Raw genomic sequence first — 26,476 nt, 5'->3', positions numbered from 1 at the left:
AAATTGTTACATTTCACAGAATGACGGTACGACGCAGTGCGCGATGTTAGAATTTCTTTGCGATGTCACAATAGCATTATCGTTTTACTTAAAAAAAAATGAATTGTAGGCCTATTTCACTTGTGACGGTGTATACAAAGCTGTGCACGATTCAAAATTGCTTTGTGGCATTATTTTGCGAAATAATACACTATTTGCAAAGTGTCGTCAAAGAACCGACGTCATTTTGAAAAAAAAAAAAATCTTCATGTAGTGTCAAACATGCCAACATTCAGACATTGCTGATAAAACCTAGAATCACGTGTAACTCTTTCAACCAATCAATAGAGGATATCATTTTTGATCAAATATATAGGCCTTATTTGATTTATATCACTCATTTGCGTTCATGGAATTAAGACACAACTTTTTTGTTTTAAAGGATGATTTCCTTCCTCTTGCCATTCATTCCCAATTCATGTAATGATAAAATACATTCTCCTCACCCCCCCCCAAAAAAAAAAAAAAAAATCATACATAAAACAAGACAAGATCAATGATACAGAGTACCAGTACATTAAAAAAAAAAAAAAAAAAAAAAAAAAAAAAAAAAACCAAACACTCCTTCGGTATGAGTAGTTTTGACTCATTGATCGAGAGAGAGGAAAAAACAGAACAAAACGCGATACCAACCAACAATCAGGGCCGCATGAAGACTCTGCATAAATTTACGAAAGCCCGCCATCTACGATGAACCTAGTACAATGTTTAGTTGGAGATACTAGTAAATGGGTGGTTCGATATTGATGCACGGAGCAGCTGCCTGAATTAAGGTGAGATTGAAAAGTTTAACCATATTATGTTTTTACGTGTAGGACCTAGTTCCTTTCAGGTCCAAACAGAGATCATTAATAAACATAGGGAATAAGTGATGCTGGGATAGTGAAATTATGTTTTCATCGGTTTACCTGTACAGAAACAATGAGTGAACAAGATATTGCAGGCACGGCGCAGCCAGCCCCTGCATCTGCAGCGACATGTCCCGTGCCTGGCCCGGGGAACTTGCCCGTTGAGCTCACTTCTCGTCCGGTGGGCCTAGTCGTCCTGACGGGTTTGGATGTGACATACAATGCTGTTCACAGAGCGATATGGGATTCGTTTGGAGCGAACAGACGACCAGAGCGTGTACCATTAAACTTCAAAACTCTACCTGCTGACCATGAATACCCAAAATGCAGATCGAAGGTAACGTTAAAAAAGTTAAATAGTAATTTTTTACACTTTAAGTTTGCAGCCGGCCGCCTGGAGTGCATTTGACTGGTGCCACTGGCACTGCACTGTATGTGTATCTAGCCTAGTAGTATAGACTAGTAGCCCTACTACATATCGACCACCTTCTTTTAAACCGACCGCGTATAATTCGCGCACTGAACACTCAGTACACACTTCTCTGCGCGCAAAGCACATAAAAATGGATTGGCTTTGAATGCTAGATGAGGATGGTGTGGGAAAACGCGATAATTCACTGTTCATTAATGGTTTTAATCAAGGACAAAATTTCGAATGAATATTTTCACCGAATCGTAATGACAGCACAATGCAATGTCTATGGAAGTTTCTAAAAGGCTTCTAAAAACCTTTGACAACACGGTGTTCAATACAACTCGGTTTGCGTGCATTGTCAATGCAAAAACAGCGGTCGATCCTAATAACGCGATTTACCGCGGGGAGCTGAAATGAGGCAACGCAAGTTCGTCGGCGATATTTTTGCACTGAAACTTCGAATCGAAAAGGGAACAACGGCATTTGATAGAGCTGGATTTTCTCAATCATGTAGGTCAAGTTTTTTACGTGAATTTCAGTGTTAAATATTCTTATCAAGCAAATAAACATTAGGCGGTTGATGAGTAGTAGGTCCAACCCTACTATTTGCTAAGACACCGTATCTATGCTACAATTTGTATATGAGACACCGAATCCTTACATCCACAGCCTGAATATGTTCTATGCTTGGGCTGGTCACAGTTGATAATTACAGGCCAGATTTAGACACAATGGCCCATGCTCACAAAGCTTAAGACGGTTTAAATTTAATCCATGGTTTATGCAAATTTCTTCTGTGTAAATGCACATGTTGGAATGCATATATATGCCAACAGACATCCAGTAGTAACCACATCAACATGTTGATAAATTTATATAGACATGTGCATGTGACAGGTATGCCTATTTCACGCTTATTTAACTCCATGGACCGAATGTAAACCATTGTTTTGATTTAAACCACAGTCGTGAATACAGGTCAACATGTCATGTCTGACGATGATTTTGATACATTCTCTTTACCTCTAATTTGGTGGATTCCATATACGGTGCGCCACCTATCGGTTGTAGCAGACAGGCTGATTATAACTTTATAGTTTAGGGTCGACATCGCGCTATGCAGCTAGAGCTATGCTGTAGCGCAATGCACTGTTTACTGTACAATAACTGTACTGGCCTAGCGCTTGCCGATTGGTATACGCAGTAAGTAACTAGAGGTACGCGTTACGGTCGCCATTGCCGCAGGGTTTTTGCGTGGCCATTTTACCCATCTTATGTCTCTCATCCATGGGTACTTCTCCAAATTTTGCAGCTTGGCAGTGTGTGAATTGCATTCTACTGCTTCACACATGAAAACCATGATGAAAACGGTCTAAATTATCGACAGGAAATAGTCCTTGACGTAAAAATGTGTATTTACAGAAGCGCAGACGTCGACGTCGCGTCGAACATGCAACACGGAAAAGCCTGTTTGCTGCTAATACCATACCGTACCGTATCGATCTATCTCTCGATCTCGCAATGATCAGGCCGGCCCAGCCCGGGCGCCCGCATGCCCGGTGCGACCGGCTGAGCTGAGCTGCGCTGCTGCATGTGCATAATTTATAATGCGAGTAATTTTGATGTCGACTTTTTCCCATAAGGCATTGCGGATTTCGGCCTGTCCGCTACAACCGATAGGTGGCGTACCGTATGTGGAATCCACTGAATTAAATGGTTGTGCTTTCATTGTCAGTATCATTATTTTACCAGTGCCAATACATGAAAGACTTGTGCAAACGCTGTCCCTAGGTATGTCTATCAATCATGATCTTCAGTCTCACATGCTCACTTTGACCACTCACGGACATAAATTTGACACCACGTTTCAGGGAATAGGAGATTGGTTAATGAACATGATATCCCTGTGTCTTAAATCATGCATACATTGTCCATGTTGTGTCTTCTTACCGATGATAGATAAACTCTCAGTGGTGACCATCAGCTTTTGTTATGTTTATGCAGCAGAGAACGTCGTATGAGTGGTACATCCCCAAGGGCATCCTGAAGACGGGATGGATGAGAAAACACCTGGAGGAGATCCCTGCCCTGGTCGTAGTCTTCTACGACCTCGACTGGGACGAACAGCAATGGAAGGAGAAGCAGATGGAATGTGCCACAAGGGTGGAGGTTGTGAGGTAGGATTGTTCTTGTGACTAAATTAGTATCTCTTGGATATATGGCTATGTAGGCACTACGAAGTAGGTTGAAGACCCTGTAGTGGGGATGTCATAGAGTGGGAAAGTTGGCCCAGCTCGGATACATGTATTCAAGAATCCCTATAAGAAATTTGCACAGGTTTAACACTAATCTCTTACACAAACTGCTGAAGCTAGAGTCTTGACTGGAGTCCACCGTTAGGCCTGCCAATGAATGTACACTTCAATACACATATTGGCTGACTGGGGTTATTTGTGGTTTTCAAATGTACCCCAGTGGTCAGTGAATGAATTGGGTAATCCATGAATCCCCACGGTCCTGGGTCTGGTAGTATTGCACAATGAATTAAGTACTTGATAACAAATTTAGAACTGTCTCTCAAAGACAAAAGATGAAGGTATTGCATAAATTCTTATGAGTATATACCATGTGAAGATATAGTGTCCTTATTGCATGTAGTCCTTCTGTTTTATAATCCATTTTGAGTTATGCAAACTGGGAAGACGACAAAGCCGGCAATTGGTGATGGTGATTTTTTTTTTATACTTTTAAATGATGAGATGAGATACTACCATACAGGAATTGAATCACCCAGTAAAATGCATGGACTAAGTAATTTTGATAATTCTGCACCAAATCATGGGAATTGGAGAGGAGTGAGTCTGTGTTTTGGATCTTGCATAATCCCATGGCAATTGATTGAGTAGAAAAGTGAAAGGAGAAGGAGTCGCTTAAAGTATTACTGTATGTGCCATATATTTACAGCGATTGTAATTTTTCGCGAATCAGGATTTGGCGACAATTTTTAAAGGTCGAATTCGTGATTGTGGAGTATAATAATGAACAGAAAAATGTATGCATGCATGATTCATTCATGTTGTGATCAGAGTTTTGCATGTTGTTAAATTTGCGAATAGCACCCGACTTGCAAAATTTGCGAAGGCAAACCCCCCATAAAATATAAGGCATACACAGTGCACCATGACATTGAATGGCAATTACAAGCCAAGAACTGGTGAAATTTGATTTGAAAAGATTCTAATTCTATTATGATTTGCTTTAAACAGAGCCAGTCTGCATGGTAGGTGTTCAAAGGTTGCGGTCGTCCTCATCCAGAAAAATGCACCTCTGCCCCCAGGTAAGAATACATTGGAATATCAATGTCCTCTTAGATATTTATGTGGCAACAAGATATATCTACAACAGTCAGTTTGATAGTCATATGCACACTATATCCTATTATTTTATGATTTACTGCTAAGTGATCTTAACCCTTTCCTTGCAGGAACCTGGTACACCAGGTTTCCAAAGTGTCATTACATATACAGGAACCTGGTCCCAAAAATACCTGGTGTACCATGTTCCCAAAATACCTCTCTGAGGTTCCCAAACTGTAGACAGGAGTGTCTGTATTTGCGGCCTAAATTCATGTTAATTTGTGTTATGCTGACCAGAAAAATGATTTTGATCAAAATTGTCTCTACTATCAATCTTCCTCTGTATCAAAATTGCATGTATTGTTGTCTAATTGACCTTTTCCAATGTAATGTGCACATAGTTTGCTGTAAAAGCGTATATGAAGATGTACGTAGCAATCAAATCTGAGCTCAGTAGAGTTTGACTTTCGCTGACTCCATTTGGATGCTGTTATAGTGTAGAACAAAAAAGTGTGTGAGCCCAGCGCACGCTCTATTCATATGTCACATCAGATTGATATTGTGCATTATTCAATGGCGCATGCAGTTGACTGTTAAAAGGGATTACATGTACTGGTTGACTGCTTTCACACAGGCGGATTACCAGCCTGTCCATCTTTTTGTCGACAGGCAAAAAGAATCTCGTTTGGGGGCATTGAAAATTCTTGGAGAATTGTGAAAGGGAATCATATACAAAGTAACTTTCAAAAATTCAGTGCTATCTGAAACCACGAAACAAGAAAAGGTGATATAGTATCATGTCATGAAATATGTGTAATCTAAATAAGGGACATTAACAATTTTAGTGCTGTCTGAAATGGCAAAAAAAAAAAAGAAAAGAAGAAAAATGGGATGACAGGACATTTCTATGAGATGACACAATTATACACAATTATTAGTGTGCCATCCCTGTTCATCATCTCTTGTTATTTTCTGCCTAAAGGTGAGGATATGGTTGCAGCCGAGAGAGCAGCAGCGCTGTGTGCCGCCTGTGAACTGTCCGCCAAGTCCCTCTTTGTTCTGCCCTGTGTGGACCACCTGCTGGGATACACCATCAGGTTTAGTCATCTCTTCCTATTCAGAGCATTGGATGTGTTCTGAAAGCACACTGTACCATACCATACCTGCTCCAGAGGAGTGCTTAGATGCTCCCTATAGTGTACTGTATTGTACCATACCAAGCCAAAAGTGGACCATTTCCCAGTGTGCTCCAAAAGTGTACTACGCCATACCAGAAATTGGCATGATAATGTGCATAACACACACATAAAAAAAAATTATGTTATGATGCAAAGAGTTGATTTTCTTTGTTCAGAACACCTGTATGTAGTGTAATTGCTCCAGGTGCATGACCCTGTTGCTACAAAATGTGCAAACCCTCCGACTCAAGTCCAAAAATGACTTGTGAGGTATGCTTTCTCTGCAGAGCGCTGGACTGCCCTGCTCCCAATCTGGCGTGGTATGGTACAGTATAATATGGTTTGCTTTGCTTTTGAGCACTTAAAGGGTGTGTACAGTTCTGGTCGAGGTGAGGATTCAGCCTTCAACGTTTTGTGAGATATTCAGAAACCACTCTACGAGATGTCAAAGAGCATGCAGTTGCAGTTGTAAGGGGTATCAAAAGTTTATTCGACAAAAATCGGTCTTGAAACGGCTGAGATATCCAAAAACAAGGTGAAACAAAGAGACCCTAATAAAGTTGTGGCATGTCGCCTTTTATTATTAGCACTTTTTTGGATATCTCGGCCACTTGAAAACCAATTCTCATCAAACTAGAGAAGCACTCTGAGAGCGCAGACCTTCGCCAAGCATGCAAATCATTTTCACCACTGATCTTGTTCTTCCGTAGCAGATATCAGTGATTTCCACCCATACGTACTGCATTGTGTGCTGAAAGTTGTCAGATTTCCCAATATAGAAGCCTTTGTTACGTCATAAACCCTCAGCTGGACGGCGCACCTCACCCCAGCAGAAACTAGAGCACGCACTTTAGTGCACGCAGGCAAACCTCAAATATGCGCAGCCTGAACTCCCAAGTTCATTGACCCTACCTGCTAAAATATCAAAAATCCTTCATAAATTCCCCAAAAATTCTCGGATCACTACCAAAAGTTAATCATTTGGTACTTGTGTCATACTCAACCTTTCCTGCAAGTTTCATCCCAATCCGTTAACTACTTTTTGAGTTATTTTGCGCACGGACAAACTAACAAACCAACGGTAACGAAAACATAACCTCCCTTAGCGGAGGTAATAAACGTTGAATCCTTCTTAAAACTACATGCTCCTTCACACCCCACATGAGGCTTTTCATTATATCACTGATAGGAATGTTCAAAACATGAATCCCCACCTCAACCAGTACTGTACAGTCCCTTTAAAAGCTAGAATTTGGCCATTGATTGTGTAGGAAGATGAAATTCTCCCATTTGTTAACCTTCAAAAAGATGAAGACGATAATGGAACAAAGGGAGGAAATGGAAGAGAGCAGAATGGTCAGGATCAGTGATTCAGATCAAACTTTTGACATCTTCAAGTTTATTTGCTACAACAACCACTGTGGGGGTGTATTAAAGGAAAAATGACTGTTGATAAATGTGTCCACTATGAGTACAATGTAACAAAAGATATGAGCTAACCTGAACATAAATGGAGAAAGTTATAATGCTCCCTTAATACTCTGTAAAATAACATTAAATGGGAACCCTCATTTTTTATTATTTTGTATAGCATAGATGAAATAAGAACTAATTGTTGTAGTTGCTAGAAAGGTAATATCATCCATGTTCTTGCTACATGAGGCCAGCATACACCTATTACCCTATAGTCCAGCGGTGAGACATAGGAGGTCTAATGGTAGAGTAACTCACTTATCTGTTTGCAGGTTGGAAAATGCCTTCTATGAACTCACCCAGGCCTACTACCATGGGGAAGCAAGAAGAGTGAAGGCACACAAGGAGTTCCTCAATAAGACGACACATCAGGTATGTGTTACAATGCTTGTGAAAGCTGCTAGTTTACTCAAGACTTACTGGTATGGGCCAGTTTGTTACATATATATATTTGTGTGCTTGTTTGTAAGAGATCCCACCTCATTTATTCATCGCAAAGAGTACAGTGCTAACCCGGTAAGTGGTCCCCCTACCTAGCCATAAATGATGCCAACCCCTTGTTGTTGGCACAAGATGACTAGCAATATTAGTCAGCAAATGGTATCAGCCAGGCGCATTGTGCCATAAGCTTGAATGAATGTGTGTGTGTCTGTGTGGGTTTGTTTGTTTGTTAAGTTGTTACTGAAGCGCGTCATTTGTTTGGGTGTTGTATTTTCTTTTCTGAATTATCCTTCATTATCTATGAGATCAATCATGTTTATCCACTTATTTTACTGATTAGGTAATACTAAAACACTTAACAGAGTTCATGTGATGGTGTTGTAGTCTTTATATTACAATTAAGATTTTTGCTCTTTTCATTGCATGTTTGAAAGTATTGGGCAATCTCGAACAAAAATTGTGTTGCTTGTTGCATACTATTGAGAATTGTTATCCTTCCTCCCTTTGATTTGTGCTTTGATGAAAATGTAGCTGTGGATATGAGAGTGTATATGTAAAAATCAAAATTCGCAAATGGCTTGTTATGATGAAAGAGGGTAGGAAATGCGTAGGTATTAGACCCCAAATAATGGAGTTTTAGCTACTTTATCCAGATGCTCTTTTCGTTGTCCTACAGCTTCTCTTTGTTCGACATGCCTTCAAGATTGGCTTCTTCAACGAACTCAAGCAGGATAGCCACAATGCACTGAAGTGAGTATGAATTGAAGATGGCAAGCCATGTTCCGACACTGAAATGTTGTCAATAGTCTGTGGTCTGTGTTTTCAGACTCTAGATAATCCTGGCATGCGATTACCTCTGTATTTTGAGTTGTTTAAAGATAGATGAACACTATAGATGTCCTATGTGCCTTTCTTTTTCTTGTTTGTAATCAAAATTCTTTCAACTGAAGTCAGAGATAGAGACACATGCCACATTGGTGTTGCTGGGTGATGGGTGATTTATATTGTAAGTTTTTAAAGTATGTTTGTTGTGCAGAAGCTAAGCTTGCCTTCAATCACCTCATTGATATCTCTTTACAGGCAATACAAGGCGGCCTATGTGCATCTGACGGAGATTAGGGCTCATGACACAAACATGCTGGAGTTGAAGACTATCGCAGGATTTCTTAACTACAAGGTTAAGTATTTAGTGAAAGCTCAATCATATCTAAAGCTAACTCTTGAATACCATGGCTAGCCATTATTGTAGATGTGTACAGAGCAGTTTGCTTCTGAGACCAGCTATCAAGTGCTCTCAATTTGTCGATACTTTTCTGCTGCAGATATATAACTATTGATGTTGAAACCAGGGTAATGAACAGTGAGGATTCCAATCATAAGGCATTTGCTTGTATTTTGCCAAACTCAAAGCAGTATGGATAATGACATAATCCCATTTTCACTGCAAGCTTGTGTATACTCAAAACCTGTACCCAATGTGCAAACCTTTTGATGACAGTGTCTGCACATATTTTCCATTCAATATCTAAATCCAAAATGTCTTTGGCTTACACATTTGGAACCAGAATGAAGATTCTGATATGAAAGTTCTTTTTCTTTTTTTTTTTTTTACACAAGTCATTTTAGGAATAAAGAATGAATGTTTTTGATAGGAAACATTTCAGAATTTCTGACAAAACAGATGCAATTTTCAGATAATTCTTATCATGCTTGACCTGCAATGCTCTGCCTTCAAGCGGCAGAAATAGTTTTCGTGGAGCTTTTTGTTCATTGAAGGACAATGTGGTGATCTCCCTTTCACAGAGTACTCTATACGCCATATATTTAGCCAGTCTAATCTTTTGTGAATTGGGACTCCCCGACAATTTGCGAGCAGTTAAAATCGCGATTGTGGAGTACATTGTTGAACAGAGAAATGTATGCATGCATTTGTGCTGGGTTTAGAGTTAATGATAGCATCTTGTATAAGTTTGCGAATATCACACAACTGAAATATGCAAAAATAAAAACCTTGCACAATATGGCTTATACAGTACCACGTGCAAAGTAGCAGCATTAGGTGTTAATTGATCAGCAATGTCATTGGTGCATCTTGTTTTTGATAAGTGCAAGTGTCTTCATGTTGTTCTTCACTAGTGCCATGACGTACCTGCTATTTAGATGGTTCTAGGACAATTGCCCCCTGGGCAATTACCCACATCCTTCCCCTGACCGAAACCCTAGCCTTAATCTTTACTCATGCCATCACACAACCGGTATCTAACCAGTGGTGGGGTTGGGGGTAATTGAGTAATTGAGTACTTGTCCTGATATGAACTAGATATGTGGTTGTAGGCTTGAGCCTTTCACGTCTATGATTCAACTAACCTGCTTAGACCTGGATCCTTTCTGTATTGCATACCAGGTCTGCCGGCTGTGCTTCTTCCACAACTCCCCTCTGGATGCCATCAGCCAGTTTCGCAAGCATGTGGACCTCTTCAAGAACAAGATCGGCTGTGCTGAGCTAGCATTCGAACACTCGGCATGGATGTCCAAGCAGTGAGTTGATGATCCCTTTCCTCCTTTTTCCTATCGCATGATTCAAAATATATCACTGTTCGTGTCAGCTTTTGTCACATTTGTTAGTTGATTACTGTTTTACCAAATGTCAATTTTTACAGAGCTGATAAAGTCTTCACAGCACAAGTGTCCATGTTGGATTTAAATTTGATTGTTATTGCATTCCATCACAAATGTTATAGTGTCTTTCATGTTGATTGAAATGAACGCATATATATCGTGTGCTGCCCCTGACAGGGATACAATGCATGAATTGAGACTGATTCAAACATGATTCTTTGAATCATGTTTTCTTTTTCTTCTTTGATGGAAATAAAGAAACTATTGAATTGAATTGAATTGAATTGAATTAAACATACTCATTGTGCAGCCCTGAATCACAGTCATAGTCCCTACATAGTAAAAATCAATCTCACACCAGAACCATTGCATTTGCAAATACTGCGACCTAAATTGATTTCAGTTGTAATTGTAACAAGTAAAACACTCAGATAATTGCATGTTGTCTGGACACCAGCAGGTTACCACTGTTGTGACAGCGCTTTCTGAATCAGGGCATATGATGTTGGAAGCAAATCTGTACAATTCTAATTCATGAAATTCTTCCATCGAGTTTTTTTCTTCTTCAACCGATTGACAAACTGCCCTACATTGACATAAATGAGCACTGAGTTGATCAATGTTTTAGTAGTAGCAGTGACAAAAGAAATCATGGGCAAGCATACTTGAGCAAGATTTGTACCTACAACCACCTGATCTCTGGACAGGCGTCTGTATAGACCACCAAGCTTCCACCCGACAGCCGGTATTGGTTCTAATCTTTGTAGCATGCAGTGGGTACTGCATAATTATTCAAAATCATGACATTTTCCCCTTGAGTTGTGTTAATTACAGCTGATTGACAAATCAATGTAAATAAATCTGTGCAATATCTTGAAAATCTCACATGATTACATTTTCTTCCATGCACGATTGTTTGCCATGACTGTTAGGTTCAGCATCTTTGGAGACCTGTTTGACGACGCCATCAAGCTGGGTCTGACGGCCATCATGACCCAGCACCCTGGCTTCTATTACCAGCAGGCAGCCAACCATGCCATCGCTAGGAAACAGCTCTGCAGGGGGCTCTGTCATGTGAGACTTCTTCTTTTTTCACATTTGCAACTTTCTACGCTCCTTGCCAACATATCCGACTGCCAATAATACTTGCTAGCGTGTAGACAAGCTCCACATGGTTTAGCATGGATGACTCAGTAGCCATGGTCACACTGGCAAAAGAAGTTTAAGATTACGACCTTTTAAAACTCAATCTTTTGCCAGTGTAACTTCCCGCGAAACCTCTCGCAAAACTCCTCATGCAACTTCCCACTCAAACTAGGGATATTTCCCCCACCCCGCCAAACTTCTTGATCTTTTGCCAGCCAGTAGGAACGCTAGAAACTGAAACTTTATGAAGTTCGTCACGTGACCAGTCCACGTCCAATCTGTTTGCGGGCTGTGCCTCCGAAGCGCGCGGTCGTAAGATTACTATCTGTTCGATTTCTCTATTGTCCTACATGTACATAAGTTTGCAAGTCCATGTAATGTTGCAGGAAGTGATATGAACATCTACAAATTGTAACGTTTGTTGCAGGCCGCCACCAGCATGCCCTCACCTGACCCTCTAGAAGACATGCATCGCCTGGAGTTCTGGGGTCAACGACCCTGGAGGCAGGGTCACCAGAGCATTGACCCTCCTGACCCCCAGAAGGAGAAGGAGGGAATACTAGCCCTGCAGTATCTGGAGTCCACGGTTGACCACTCGGTAAGTGGTTGAAAGTTTGACCAACTTTGATTGTTGCTGCCTTATCTGGTGATCATTTTAAGTGGTTCCAGTAGTGTTATATATCTTCTAATGTCAATTTTGATGTTCTACATAAATTGGCAGCTGTGAATTTGGACCCTGTTCAAGTATTGAGGAGGTTGATTTGATGATGTCGTTTAGAAATTTTATCAGATATGTACGTGAAAAGTACTAACTTTTAGTGGGGTTGTTGTTCTATCTATGTACAGTTTAGTAGTAGCTAGAGAAGTAGACAAAATGTACTGTACAAGCAAACCTCCCAACCATTCTGAAATTAGAGGAAAGAATCTGAATTTTGATCATTCTCAAATGTTGTTTCGATAGGAGTTTCCTATATTTCTTTATAACTTTACTATTACACCCCTATGAGAACTGCTCTCTCTTGCCTGCTTTTAAGCCAAATCATCCCTATTGTTCAGTCAGAAATGTTGGGAGGTGTGGTACAAGTCAGTGATCCTCAAATATGTTTTATTCAATATTCATGCATAGTGAACATAAAAGAAGGATAGAACCTTAACTGCAGAAGGAATTGGTACATTGTGTTATTGAAAGTGACAGTGTTAATAGCATAGTGATAGGAATTTGCAGCATTGTCCCAAATGTATGAATGGAGTAAGGAAAGTAAGATATTGTGTTTTTAACTTTAGGAAACAGACAAGTTGCCATCCTTCATTTTTTTTTTTTCAGTGAGTGGACAAAAGGAGTCATTTGCAACTTTTCATTTATAAAGTATTTTCCAGCAAGTCAAAATCTCTCATTCTAGAGGCAAATGCCACACCCTGTACCAATGCATGAAGCTACTCTCTCCTATAACAAATTATGTTTATATCTATTGCTATATTTCGGCGGTTTGCTGTCCCAATCCCTGACAGTGGATCATCATTCCGCTGCTGAGCAGTGCTGTCGCCCAGTTCAGGAAGTACAAGTCTGCCCGAATGAAGAGATATCTCAGTGAGTAGATCGTGTACTCATCTCACACTCAAAAAGATTTACATGGCAACTATGCCACTGGGACTTGGCATTCCTAATCATCCTATGCTCAATAGGATATGATATCCCACAAATTGTTGGCCGTAATTCTTATACACATTTGTTTCTCTCAAGACAAATGGCTGAAGTTAAGGATTGTTTTCAGGAGCATCAGGTTTGAACAGAGTTTTAGGCAGAGATAAATCAGATTATTTTATAGTCTGTTTCCTTGTGAGAATTATGTGAAGTAAAATTGTTGTTCCCCTGAACAAAAAACTGTTTAACTTCCAACAAGATTTTTGTAAGTTTTGTACAAATCCTCTCAAAGTTATTATATCCTCTGTTGTGTCAGATAGCTGTTCATACTTCAGCTCAGCTAAAGAATATGTCTTTTCGCCTAAGGTGGTTTTTTTCTGTAACAATTGTATCATCACTGGCAAGACTGAATTCAATTTATAACCCATAAAGAGCATAAGAAAACAATCATGAATGACTTTCATTGATAAACCATCTGTGCTTTCCACCAACACCTACATTTATTTCATGACATCTCACCGTTTTACCACTATTTCTTGGCACATTGCAGTGGTACAGATGGGGGAAGAATACTATCATGCCAAAGACTACAGTAAGGCCCTCACGTAAGTTTACTAACTACTATCGTCATCCAGATGTGAACTTAGCTGTTTGCTACAGTTGCTGCTGTTGCCATTGTTGATGTTGTTGCTGTGTGCTGTTGTTACTGTTGCTGTTGTTGCTGTTACTGTTGTTGTTGTTGTTGTTGTTGCAGTGGTTGCTGCATTTGTTGTCTCAGGTGGGCAAAGAGTGGCATCTCCCACGCTATCAACATTTCTGGCATGCTTCAAGTTTGTCTCCATATTGTGGATGTCAATGAGCTGACCATGCTCCTTTGGCATTAAAACTATTGTGGGTAGAATATCACATTTTGACATGTATACAATAATGGTTGATCAATGTATTACAGTAAAAATCTATTCATCTAGTATGTACCACCTGTAAGTATAATATGAGTGTACTTCATCAAGTATGATGCATTTCTTTTTAACCATTTTATTAACTGTTCGCAACATGGTAGAATTCGACAAGAACGAAAATATAAAAAATTTAGTGCATTATTCTATCTCCATTTGAGTATCCAATTGCACAGAAATTCCAAAAGTTTGCACGCTGATCACACATCAGAATTCCTGATCATAAAGAGGTTTTGCAATTTGTGTGTGTTATGATAGTTACAGTGATGACGGCATCAACTGAATGCGGCGTCAAGGCTGTCTTGTTGATACCTGGTTTTTGCCAGGTAATTGCAATAATGCAGAGTCTTTCAAGACCAGCAAAGTACCAATCTCTGACCTCCCAGCCATTCTGCAGATGGAGGAAAGAATCTGTATGTTGGCCATTCCTAGCCATGTTTCAACAGGAGTTTCTTGTTTTCTTTATAGCTTTACTTCACACTCCTGTGAGATCTGCTCTTTCTTTCATACTTTTGAGCCAAATCATTCCTATTTTTCTGTTAGAAAGGTTGGGAGGTCTGCCATCTCTACGAAATAAAATTTTGTCAGAGTCAGTCATGGAATGTTCTCCTATCTTGTCTTCTTCTCCCCAGCCTCCTGGGTAGGGTGACGTGGGACTACAGGCTGGAGAGATGGTGGCAGCTCCTGACGTCAATCCTCGTCACCTCACTCAGGTATGCATCAATGCAAGACAATAATTACATTTATATAGTGCTCTACACAAGGGCCTGAATTCACGAAGGTGGTACACAATTGAAACCATGGTTTAAACCATGGACGAAGACCATAGTTTTGTATGAGGCGCCAAGTGTCGCATGGCCTATTTCATTACGAAATCAGTCATTTCGTTGACGAAATAACGAAATTAAGTAAATGAAAATTTCGTCGACGAAATCGACAAAATGACTGATTTTATAATGAAATAGGCCTTGCGACACTTGGCGCCCCATACAAAACTACGGTCTTTGTCTATGGTTTAAACCATGGTTTCAATTGTACCACCTTTGTGAATTCAGGCCTATAAGTTGTGTCACAGCCCTTTACATCACATCATCATCTATAACACTGCTGCTGTATATACATGTACTGTACTGTGCTGCCCCCCCCCAAAAAAAAAAAACCCCATATCTGCTTAATTCATCTTTAAATTTTACATACCTAAAACAGTTACAAATCTAAAAGCTAAAACAAGTTATCAACATTGATACACTATTACAAAACACATAGACTGTACCAAAGAGATTAGTTGACAAGCAGTACTTTTGCAGTGTTTAGTCTTATGATGTTGCACTTTTCATTGTTTTTTTTTTTTTTATATCAATTTGTCGGTATATAGATAGTTCAAACAGATTTGAAAAAACAAAGCAAGGATAAATGCGGATTCGGCACTGAAAGAGATGGCAAGTATTTGCGGAGAGAGCATTTTGTGCCAGAGTGATTTTTTTTTTCTTATCTTGTATTTAATCAATATAATAATTATTGAATATTATGCAGATGAGAGATATATTTATTCTGTATCGGGTACTCTCAACAAGTTCAGATTAAAGTGGCAGTCACTCCAACATTTGTGTGTGTAAATGTTTACTAGAGAAATGTTAAAAAAGAAAAAAAGAGATTATGGTTGAATATTTTGAGTTGTACTATGTTGACAGGGAGATAATAGAATGGTCCGTGGGGTGCTAAAAGTTTGGGGGAAAAAATATCATAGTAGAAGTATCATACTTATGAAATGGATGTGATATTGTGTAAGTTCAAGTGTACACATGCATCATATTTCCAGATACATTTTAAAAACCATTTTGCAAAGCAACAGTGTGACAGATGTGGTGGGGTAGGACTATTCCAACAAACAATTGGAGTCATAGTGCAACACAAAATGTAACATTGTAGAGAGTGAATCATTTTGTTTGGATGATACCTTAAGTATTCAAGGAAAATGGAGATTGGGATTCATGGAAGATTTAAGTAGTTTTCATGACTACAAACATATTCATAGCTTTTTCAAAATTCTTTGCAGAACAAATGAGTTTAGATGCCCTCCTCAATTGTAGTGTGGTAGATCTTCTTGAAGATTTTACATAGTGTATTCCCTTAGTGTATCAGGCATGTTGGGATACCCTTTGTTTGTGTTGTTGTCTGTCTGGTTTTATGAATTAAAGTATTTGACTGTGTACATGTGAACTGGAAATGTATGATTGTACTTGACAGGTGTGCCTACCTGGTGGCCAGTGTGGAGGAGTATGTCACCATATGTTTGGAGCTCCTTGGAAGATGTATCCTTTGACGAATGCTCAAAACTTATGTCTTACAATGCACCTTTCCACCATGTTATGAGAATCAGAGTAAAGTACTCCCCAACATAATTCACTTGGCAGTCACTGGAATCAAGCCCACATCACCAGGGCAACCCTTCAATTCTTCTTGGTAGCATTTCAGGGAAGGTATGACCCTCTGGCTGATACATGTTAAGCCTTTGAATACTAGTCTGGAGTATACTTGGACAGGTATCTATGGCAAATGTGTGTTGTAGCGAAATCAGCCCACCCTCAATGGGTTAAATATGACCACAGGAACTGTCTCCTTTCTACCACGTACCTATTTGCATCGAAATGAGCGTCATAGTTCTGTATGGCATGTTCTCTCCCACACTAGTCATGATACAGCTGTGTGACATTGGACCTGTGTAGGGCTTTCTTACACATGATGATTGCACTCCAGAGCGAGATCAGAGTGAGTCCATAATTTACAACCCAAACGTGCGCAATGGCTGACAAAAGCTAAGCATAAACTCTCAGTAGAGGAAGTAGGACTCTGATAATGACAAAACTGGTTTCCTTAACACAATGAACTGTCATGTATAGACTCCCAGAGTCCACCCGATGAGAAGACAAGAGTTCAGATGAACTTGGTCAGAGTGCTGTCGGTAAGTATTAGTGAAGCAGTATACAAATGATGCACAGGACAGAGTGGATCGGTGAGAATTGGATGCACGAGTTTAACTTTGAAACTGTTAAAACCCACGGGCACAGCGAGTGGGTTTTAGATTGTTCCAAGTTAAACGAGAGCATCCAATTCTCATTGATCCACAAAATAAGCCTGTGCATCATTAATGTTATAAAATGGGCCCGTAAATTCATGAAATACAACCATTTTCATCCATCATGCGTCCGGTACACGTACAACACTGTACAAGACTTGAACTATGCATTCAGATTTTACCGGACGCATGGCTCTGTGTGGATCAGTAAAAATCAATGCATGACAATTCTCGCTATCGCCAATGACGTAAAAAGTACCCGGATGTGGCTTTTTCGTCAAGATTTAGTGCACTTGGTAGCAAGGGCACTTCCGGTGCGGAGCATAATTTACACAACGCTAGCGTGCACGTACGTGTACCTTACCTATAGCGCACGCCGACCATGGATACTAGTACAGTAGGCGGCTGTACCGCCCGAGTCAGCGAGTGGCCAGGCCTGTTATGCTCGTACACTGTAGTCAAGTCCCCGCTGCGCCGGCAGCCGGCCTTGCATTAGCAGGCACCACTGCACGCAGCGCATAAGCTAACACATACCGGTACAGCATACTGCTTGATCATGCGATCGATGTGCACATCACAGATCAGTCATCTCTCCATAAGCTGAAAATACATGTATGCTGGAAAATATTCATTTACCTAGATATCGTCATAGAATGCCCATCTTTTTTTTTATTTGTTCTCTGTCGAAATGTTGCGAACACAATCGGGAACGAACAGTGATCTAGAACTTATCCTGTCTCCGAAGCAACTTCTTCCAAGTAAGTACAGTACGTACAATGTATGTTGGCACTAGGCCTACTACCTAGTGCTACTACCACTACTAGTAAGTCGCGCGTGCATGTACTGCACTGTGGAGTCACCCGCAAACTTCACCCACGCGGCCACGTCACGTCTCGCATGCCAGTAAGGGTCCTATTTCTGCAGATTTTTTTTTATTTATTGTCGTGCAAACAACACATGGCAGCTTCGCAGCAACAACCTATAGTCGTATTAACAGCAATTTCTTAAGAATGGAGAAATTTCAAATCATATTAAAGCTGTAATTCAAGTCGAGAAAACAGGAAGTACACGTAGAATACGGTCGGTTGTGTGTGTAAATAGCATTAGTCACGTATCACGCGCGTACGAACTGAAGTGACTTTGTTACCGTACTATCCCATAATGCACCATAAATGACGCTTAAATCAACATCCGGGTACTTTTTACGTCATTGGCGATAGCGAGAATTGACCAATCAGATCGAAGAGATTCTAAATCCCATTTTATAATCACTAACAGCAGATGGTAGGGTATCTTTCTTCATCTCAAATACATGGAACAAGCTGATGATAATTCATTTGTTGTCTCACCAAGCTATAAGTGCTTGTTGCTGTAATGTGAGGAGTGCTGATGTAGGCATTAATACTTACTAAATTAAAACTTGTGTGTGCATCATGGCACAAGCAAAGTTATGACAAATTAAAAACATGTTCAAGACTTTCTTTTTTTTTAAATGACTTGCTCATTTTGATGCGTTTATGGAGATGATTTGAATGTGGCAGAACAGGCTCTGATCAGTACATCAGAGATGCCAATCTATATCTAATAAACATCTCTTTTTCTTTATCTGAGTTCTTGGGCTTTATCTTATGAACACAATAATCTACCCAAGGTTAAACCTTTAGATATGTTTCCAGAGTATTCAATTTCCAAGGCTTTAGGTATGTGACTGATTTATGTATGAATACAGAATAACCCACCTGAGGCCGAGCCAGGCTGTGCCCCAGATGCTGTGGAGAAAGCAAAACAGCTGTGGAAGACCAAGACTGGTGCCCCATCTCCGGACCAGGCATCCAGAGTGTTCCCTGTGGAGATGCGCAACCTGGTGCCTTTTGTGGAGTGCAAAGCCAGATTCACCAGTCTTCGATTCACTGCAGATTCACTGGTTACCATAGAGGTCTATCTTCGGTGAGAGGGAAATTTGATTTCACATTCTGAAGTAGGTTTTGTGCCATTGCTGAGGCATCCTGTATGTAATTAACTCCTGAAGTACTACAATGTACTATCTTATGACTTTGGATAGCAGTTATAGGATACTTTAAAGGGACTGTACAGTACTGGTTGAGGTGGGGATTCATGTTTTGAACATTCTTAAGTGACATAATGAGAAATCTCTTATGAAATATGAAAGAGCATGTAATTTTAAGAAGGATTCAACGTTTATTTGATGAAAATTGGTTTTCAAATGGCTGAGATATCCAAAAAAGTGATAATAATAAAAGGCGACAGGCCACAACTTTATTAGGATCTCTTTGTTTGACCTTGTTTTTAGATATCTCAGCCATTTCAAAACCGATTTTCATCATATAAACTATTGATACCCCTTAGAATTGCATGCTCTTTGACATCTCATAGAGTGGTGTCTGAATATCTCGTAAAACGTTAAAAGCTAAATCCTCACCTCAACCAGCTCTGTACACACCCTTTGATATACACTCCATACTTCTAAATGTGTTACTTTATGATCATAGTCATGAAAGCTGTAATTATACATGTTTTCAGTGATCTCTAATCGAGATGTTTATGATAGCATCATGACTTGATACAACTAAACAAATCACAGCTCCTCGTGTGTCTCAGTGAGGTCTTGTATGTACATTAATTGAGCTGAGGTTCCCCAGATGTGGGGTAAAAACGCGAGGATGTAATTTCAGAGCAAAGATATTATCAACAGTAACTTTGTTTGACCCTTTGTGTGCATTGAGTGCTGATTAGCACAGAAAACCTCATACCATTGTAGATATTATCCATTATCCCTGGCATGGAAAAGGTTATGAATGGTTATTGTTTTGTTTTGTTTTTTGAATGATTGTCACCATATTAAGCAAATTCATTCTTCTTGTGCTTGCATTTTCTAAAATTCCCTATCCCAGCTCGTCTTGCCAGTTCCCCATCCGTTTCTCGCGGCTCTCCGTCAACCTCAGCAACCAGGCCTACAACTCTCACTGCGTGATCACTGATGGCCAGCCAATCTCTGCAGACCACTCTCAGTCAGGACCAGACACTGAGGCCAGCCAGCCTGGGGATCTCTTCCTGAAGCCATGGGAGGTGGCTGTCTACACGTTCCAGTTCGTTCCGTCTGCTGAGGATATGGGCAAGAAACTGGAGGTATTGGATGGTTGATGGGGAAACCCCACAGTAGACTGCTTTGTGCCACTATCTTCTTTCAGAGAATTTTCTTATATCATTTTTTCTATGAGTATTGGTGAAAAATCCATCTTGGTACAAGCATTTCCACAGAAGTGTATGCGTGTTATATCAAGATTTAAATAGAGTGAAGAAAGTACGCTTTGTATGGTTAAACTTGCCTCTCAGACATAAGGAGCGTTTTGTAGTGTTCTGTCATTTCAAACAAGGAACACTTCCAACTTCAAACAATGTTTGACAATAAATGTACTTGTTACGAAAGGAACTTAATTGTTTTAAAAAGTGATGTCTTTAGATCTTAAGGTATATGTTTCAGGAGAGCATAATTACTCTTATACATGCAATGCGGAGAGTCCAGCCAGGAAAAATCAGGTGTCATCTGTAAGCAGCATTTTATAATTATTCTCTCTATATCTCTTCATCTACTAATCTTCTCCGTATACCTGCATGTCTGTCTTTCTGTTTGTCTGTCTGTCTGTCTGTCTGTCTGTCTGTCTCTCTCTCTATCTCTATACCACAATCATTCTTATGCCCCTTTCTGTCCCCCCGCACATGCAGATAGCCTCAGTGACCCTGGCGTTTGGCAACGAGGAGTCCCGTTGCGCCCTCCTGGTGTGGGCGGCAGGGGGCCATGACGCCTCCTCCCTCACCAACCCCCTGGAGAGCATCCCCCAGAGGAGGGGGCCAAGCAAGGGGGGCGAGGTGGACTGGAATGGCATCAAGGTGGAGTCCCACACTAGGTGAGAGTGAGAACTCTAGAAACATCCTTCACTATAGAAGGCAGATTTACTGGTAGCACAGTTGTAGAGAATGAAAACTCTACAAACATTATTCACTATACGGGCAGATTTACTGGTAGCACAGTTTGTAGAGAAAGAAAACTCTAGAAACATCTATCATTATAAGGGCAGATGTACTGGTAGCACAGTTTGTAGAGAATATGCACAATCATGAAAGTCATAACTTTTTTTTCTTGAAAGTTTAGGGTAAAGTTAGTAAGTTTTGTTTTTGTGGGAAACATACGTTGAAAAAGTTGGGTTCCTGATATGATCGTCGTGTAATGTTCTTATTTAAATGTATTTGCATTACACTTTCCATTTGTTCATTATCATAGTAATCTTTTACGTTTGTGTTGTTGTTCAATGCAGCATCATGTGCCGTCCCTCAAAGTTGAAGATCCAACTCGACCAGCAGCCCCCCTGTTTGCTAAATGAACTCTACCGTGTCGGCATTGTCATCAGCAATGAAGAGGATGTACCAATCACTGATGCTAGGTAAGTCACCATCTTTATGTTGAAAGTAGACCACTTCATTCAACGTTGATAATTTTCTTTGCTTCCATGTGAGTATTGTGTAATCAGTATAATACTTGTTTCTTGTGTCAATGCTGTAATTCATGTGGGATGACTTTATGTATTGCATTGTTTATGCCAAATGTATACCTACTTTATATTTTGTATCTGAGCAATTTCACTTTGAATGTAACAGTATTCAAGTCAAATCAAATCTAACCTTGTGAAGTCATGGAAACATGAATTCAGTTTTCTATTTTCTCAAAATACACCCACCCTACACATGCAATTAGTAGCATACAAAGATTGTATTTTCTTAAAGAGGATGCAGAGGCCTTGAGGGGAAAATGAGTTCTGCATACTTTATGCCCAGTATCCAGGTAAATCAAGGTAAAGAAAGTATTATTCACTCCATCAAGCATTTCAGTGTAATGTAATCATGCTGCCAAATCTCATCTACTTGTGTAGACTTGATTTATGCTGTGTCGGTGCACAGTACCATATTCCCAACTTGTATACAGAGTTCAAAATTTCCATGTAGATGCCTTCTCAGGGCTTGCCCTTAACTTTTTATTTTCTTATTTTTAGCTGGACAGCCACTCACTTGAGCAGGAGTTTCAGATGAGTTTTAGGTGGCCAATGTTGTGACGGATAGGTCTTTGACTCGCCATTCATCAGTTTGGATTCAGCGGATGCACTGCCACAGTAGAAAATGTGTCCTTAGGGGCCAAATTAGTAGATAAATCATAATTATGCTTCGTTAGTCTTTGTGTTGACTCTGCACACAGTCAGTGCTTTCATTCATGCTTTCGTTTATACACCTGTCTCACTGTTTCAGCCTCACCATGGGTCTGTCTGAGGGCCAGGAACTTGGTCTTGAAGAGAGTAGTGAGTAGTAAAGAGAGCTAGCCTGCCCTATTGGTGTCATTGCACTTTCTCTGAGTAGCATGATCAGAGTACAATCTCCATGGGTGGTATTAAAGTGTATCTTTGCCCAAAAAATTATTTTTGATATGTGAAAGAGACACATTCAGTAGTCCATTGCACCAACTTTCAGAGAAAAGGGGTTATTAATTAGTGAAATAATGCATCCGAAAGTTTCTAAACACAATGGGTCTGGGAGGCAAGACTACAGCAAACCCTATTGTTTGCAGCGGGTTACAGAACCACAGCGGTTCCTGAATCTCCTAAACACAGTGTGTTTGGAAACTTTGAAATGCATTATTTCACTAATTAATGACCCATTTTCTCTGAAAGATGGTGCAATGGATTACTGAAATGTGCCTCTTTCACATATCTAAAATAATTTTTTGGCCAAAGATACACTTTAGCCCATTCATTTTTATGTAAGAATGAGTAGGCAGCACTTGAAATGAATATGAAGAAGTGACTAGTCTACAAACATGACACATTTGTTGTGTGGAATTGGGAATGATTATGCATCATAGAAAGCTTACTCCTAAAATAGTTCTAAACCAGCACATGTGAAGAATGTAGAAGGCATAGAAGTTTACAAATCAGAAAAGAGTGATTTTTTCTTCTGCGTCATGATTAATTCATTCATATTAATGTCCTTGGCATGTCAGCCTTATTGTGTAGAAAATCAATGCACAACCAGAAGAACGTCATGTTTACCGCATTAACCCTAACAACGTTTCACGTTATAATTCTCTAACGCAAAAAGGCCTCGTCGCGAGGCTTCTTAACTTTCTTTGTTCAAGTCTCGCGCAACTTTTAAGACCAAATTTGCAATGTCCGCACATACTTTTTAGAAACCATACCCATGTTTGTAATGGCATGTTGCCCCAAAACGGGCACAATTTTGTGATTTTGTGTACATTTCCTATGGAAAACAGTGCTCTGTCATGAAAGTCTGATTATTTTTACTATTAATCACTTTCATTGATTAATTTTATGCTAATTATGGTAGAAAAGTGGTCAGTGACAATTTCCAATAGAAAAACAAAGAAAAAACAAAAGTTGAAAAATAAAGAAATACATAAGAAATTCTGAAAACAATAACATACATAAGAATTGAAATGGGGGCACAAAATCCGCCCCCCCCCCCCCCCCCCTGGTTTTAGAATGGCCAAAAATGCCCGGCCTGATTAGGGTTAAGGGGATAACTGAGCCAGCTCCCTACAGGACTATTAATTTTCATAGACTTTGTATGGAATCCACAGCTCTCATTGGCAATGTTTTATTTTGTGCAGACTTGTCATATTTCAGTAACATTAGTGAGAAGATAATCTGAAGAATGTGTCCATGTGCATAAAACATTGTGCTATTCTATTCTTGCAATATTTGATAGAGTATTGCATATTAAGTCATTTTAATCAATAATAAGATACACTTGGTACGTTCAACTGCTTACTTGTTCTCTTTTTTATTTTGTGTGTGTGTAGCTCAAGTCAGTGAAGATGCGACATTACTCCTCCAGGGTAAACAGAACTCCAGAGTCAAGGGTGTGTCTCTTGGTACCATGGAGGCAAGGTCAAAGGTGAGGGAGAAAGTGACACTTGCACTCTGATGGAAGTGAGACGATGCTTTTGTGGTCTGGGGGTCAAATTAAGTGGTATAGGGATTTATCTTTTGCAGTGGAGTGGTTTAAAGACATTATTTACCATTTGCAAATGACAGAAAAACTCAGCTGTAGTACTTCAAAATAGTTCAGAAATATAAGTTAGTGATAGAAACAACCAATGTAAAAAATTTAATCAGCATAATCATTGTTAAGTATAGTTAAATGTACAAGATGTGAACAATAGTTATAATAAAACTGTTTCTAGAATAAACCATCTACATTTATGGTTTACTGAGAAAAATAGTGATATTTCCAAATATTTCGTTATATTTTAGGCTTCATTGCAAAATTTTTATGTGATAGGATGTTTTGTGATACAACTAACCTGCACACATGTATCAATTATGCAAACTTGAACATTTTTGAAGTCACTGCTCCCAATGGTAAACAATACCTTTAACACTCTCCTTGAAGTCTCTGTTATTGTTTTCTGGAGGACAAGTTATACATTGCTGTAAAGGCCTATCAATGTACTTCTTATACAGCTCCTATAAAAAAGTAAGCATTTCTCTCTTTTTTTCCCTTTAATTACAGGAACAAAATATTTTACATTTCCTGTTCAGAACACTTTATCACTGATAACTGCAAGATGATTACTTTAGATTGTTTTGTGACGTCCCAACCCTACTGCCATTGGATGTTGTACTGTGACCTCGTTTTGCTACCAACTCAATAACTGTGCAGCTGTGTTGACTTGAGGCAGATTACCCATGTCTCCCAATGTTGTTGTTTTCCAGTCACACATGGATGTGTTAAATCCACCAAGCTTCAAATTTGAAACATTTCTCCGATTGTGAAACTGTCACTTCGAAGATGAAAACCAGGTTTATCAAGTTAAACTTTTGAAGTTTAATTAAATCACAATACTGCAGGACATTCTACAGTTATATTTGTTTGATCTGAGCATGAAAGTGCATAGTTTAAACTGGGAAATGAATTGAACTAAAGGCTAAAGTTTGGCAAATGGCTGAAACTACACTAAATGAAACCACATCCCTAATACCTTCAATACTTGCATGATTTGATTTAGAAATGCACCTTGTAATCAGCAAATTTTTGTTATATGTGGAATGCTTACTGCTCCACATGACCACTGGGTGACATAAAGCTAATGTCTCCGCAGAGCAAAGTTGGTATGCATTTCCTCTTGACATGACATATTGTCCAGATGCCAATATTTTTTGATGGATTTATAGCCAGTTGCCCATAGGTGATATGAGACAATGATTGCATGTAAATTCCTTGAATGCTGTTCTACTTCTCTGACCACGTGACATCCTTCTCATTCTTCGGATGACCCCACAGGTTGAACGAGCCCTCTTCATTCGCTGCACAAACCTCGACGTCCGTGGGATCAGCGTCAGGGTTTCATACAAGGTCAAGGTCAATGTGGGGTCAGGCCAAGGGTCGGAGGTCACCTGCACCTGCTACCAGGATCAGGCCTTCCGGCTGGAGACAGTCACCCCGTTTGATGTTACCATCCGCATGGCGTCTCTCAAGGTTTGGAGAAGACCAGTTTTTGTATTCATCAACATCATTTCTGGTAGTACAGGTCAAGTTTTAAACTTCTCAGGACCCTCAATATTTCCATTGCAGTTGTGCTTTATTGTCCCATCTTGAGTCATGATTGGATTGAGCTTTCAATACTTTCCCAAAAGCCATAGTTGTTAGTCAGTTTGGGAGAAGCTTGTGTACTTGCTGTAAACTAAATGAAGAAAAACAGAGCAGAAATCATGACCTGCAAACTGGTAACTATCTGGAGAAGGATTGTGCATCACAGCTGTTGTGAAGCCTAGATTGTCGAGCTTTGTACACAGCATATATCAACTATACTATACACGTACTCTATAAATATGTCATATATTTCCCAAGTATATTTTGCAAATCAGGAGTTGTATGACAATTATGTAAGTGGTTGAATCAGCAATTGAGAATGGCATTGAGGGAATGAGAAAGAAATTGTTTTACCTCTTTATTAACCCGTTGAGGACAGCCTGATTTTGCTACAACATGCATTTCCCATAGACACCTGCCCGAGTATACTCGGGACTTGTCCTCAGTGGATTAAAGAGTGACTTTTCACTCTGTATTGAAGAGTGCTAACTATCCTCTTAAAGAGGAAAGTAAGCAATTTCTCACCTTCGAGGCAATACACTGAGCACTTGTGTAATGGGAGGCAATATTTTTGCCATTTGTTAATTTTGAGAATATCGTTCAATTAGCAA

At 39.7% G+C, this 26,476-nt stretch overlaps 1 protein-coding gene across 1 annotated transcript in view; it reads left to right on the top strand.

Annotated features, from left to right (window-relative positions):
• The first annotated feature begins 769 nt into the window (after positions 1-769).
• Positions 770-26,476, top strand: part of LOC140227142 (trafficking protein particle complex subunit 11-like) — a 40,801-nt gene continuing 15,094 nt past the window's right edge. The window contains exons 1-23 of the mRNA XM_072307574.1: positions 770-812; positions 956-1,224; positions 3,307-3,479; positions 4,569-4,639; positions 5,641-5,755; positions 7,582-7,681; positions 8,427-8,500; positions 8,831-8,927; positions 10,155-10,288; positions 11,302-11,443; positions 11,943-12,113; positions 13,025-13,103; positions 13,708-13,762; positions 14,746-14,826; positions 16,361-16,425; positions 17,014-17,075; positions 18,919-19,136; positions 20,102-20,336; positions 20,934-21,115; positions 21,524-21,649; positions 22,506-22,555; positions 24,073-24,167; positions 25,557-25,751. Coding sequence (XP_072163675.1) covers positions 961-1,224; positions 3,307-3,479; positions 4,569-4,639; positions 5,641-5,755; positions 7,582-7,681; positions 8,427-8,500; positions 8,831-8,927; positions 10,155-10,288; positions 11,302-11,443; positions 11,943-12,113; positions 13,025-13,103; positions 13,708-13,762; positions 14,746-14,826; positions 16,361-16,425; positions 17,014-17,075; positions 18,919-19,136; positions 20,102-20,336; positions 20,934-21,115; positions 21,524-21,649; positions 22,506-22,555; positions 24,073-24,167; positions 25,557-25,751 — 2,784 coding nt within the window. The 5' untranslated portion in view covers positions 770-812; positions 956-960. The remainder of the gene's footprint in view (positions 813-955; positions 1,225-3,306; positions 3,480-4,568; positions 4,640-5,640; positions 5,756-7,581; positions 7,682-8,426; positions 8,501-8,830; positions 8,928-10,154; positions 10,289-11,301; positions 11,444-11,942; positions 12,114-13,024; positions 13,104-13,707; positions 13,763-14,745; positions 14,827-16,360; positions 16,426-17,013; positions 17,076-18,918; positions 19,137-20,101; positions 20,337-20,933; positions 21,116-21,523; positions 21,650-22,505; positions 22,556-24,072; positions 24,168-25,556; positions 25,752-26,476) is intronic.

Source organism: Diadema setosum, chromosome 4, assembly GCF_964275005.1.
Source record: "Diadema setosum chromosome 4, eeDiaSeto1, whole genome shotgun sequence".
In the NCBI taxonomy this organism is placed as follows: Eukaryota; Metazoa; Echinodermata; class Echinoidea; order Diadematoida; family Diadematidae; genus Diadema; species Diadema setosum.
Note: the sequence above shows the minus strand (reverse complement) of the source record. Positions and strands in the feature narration are given on the sequence as shown.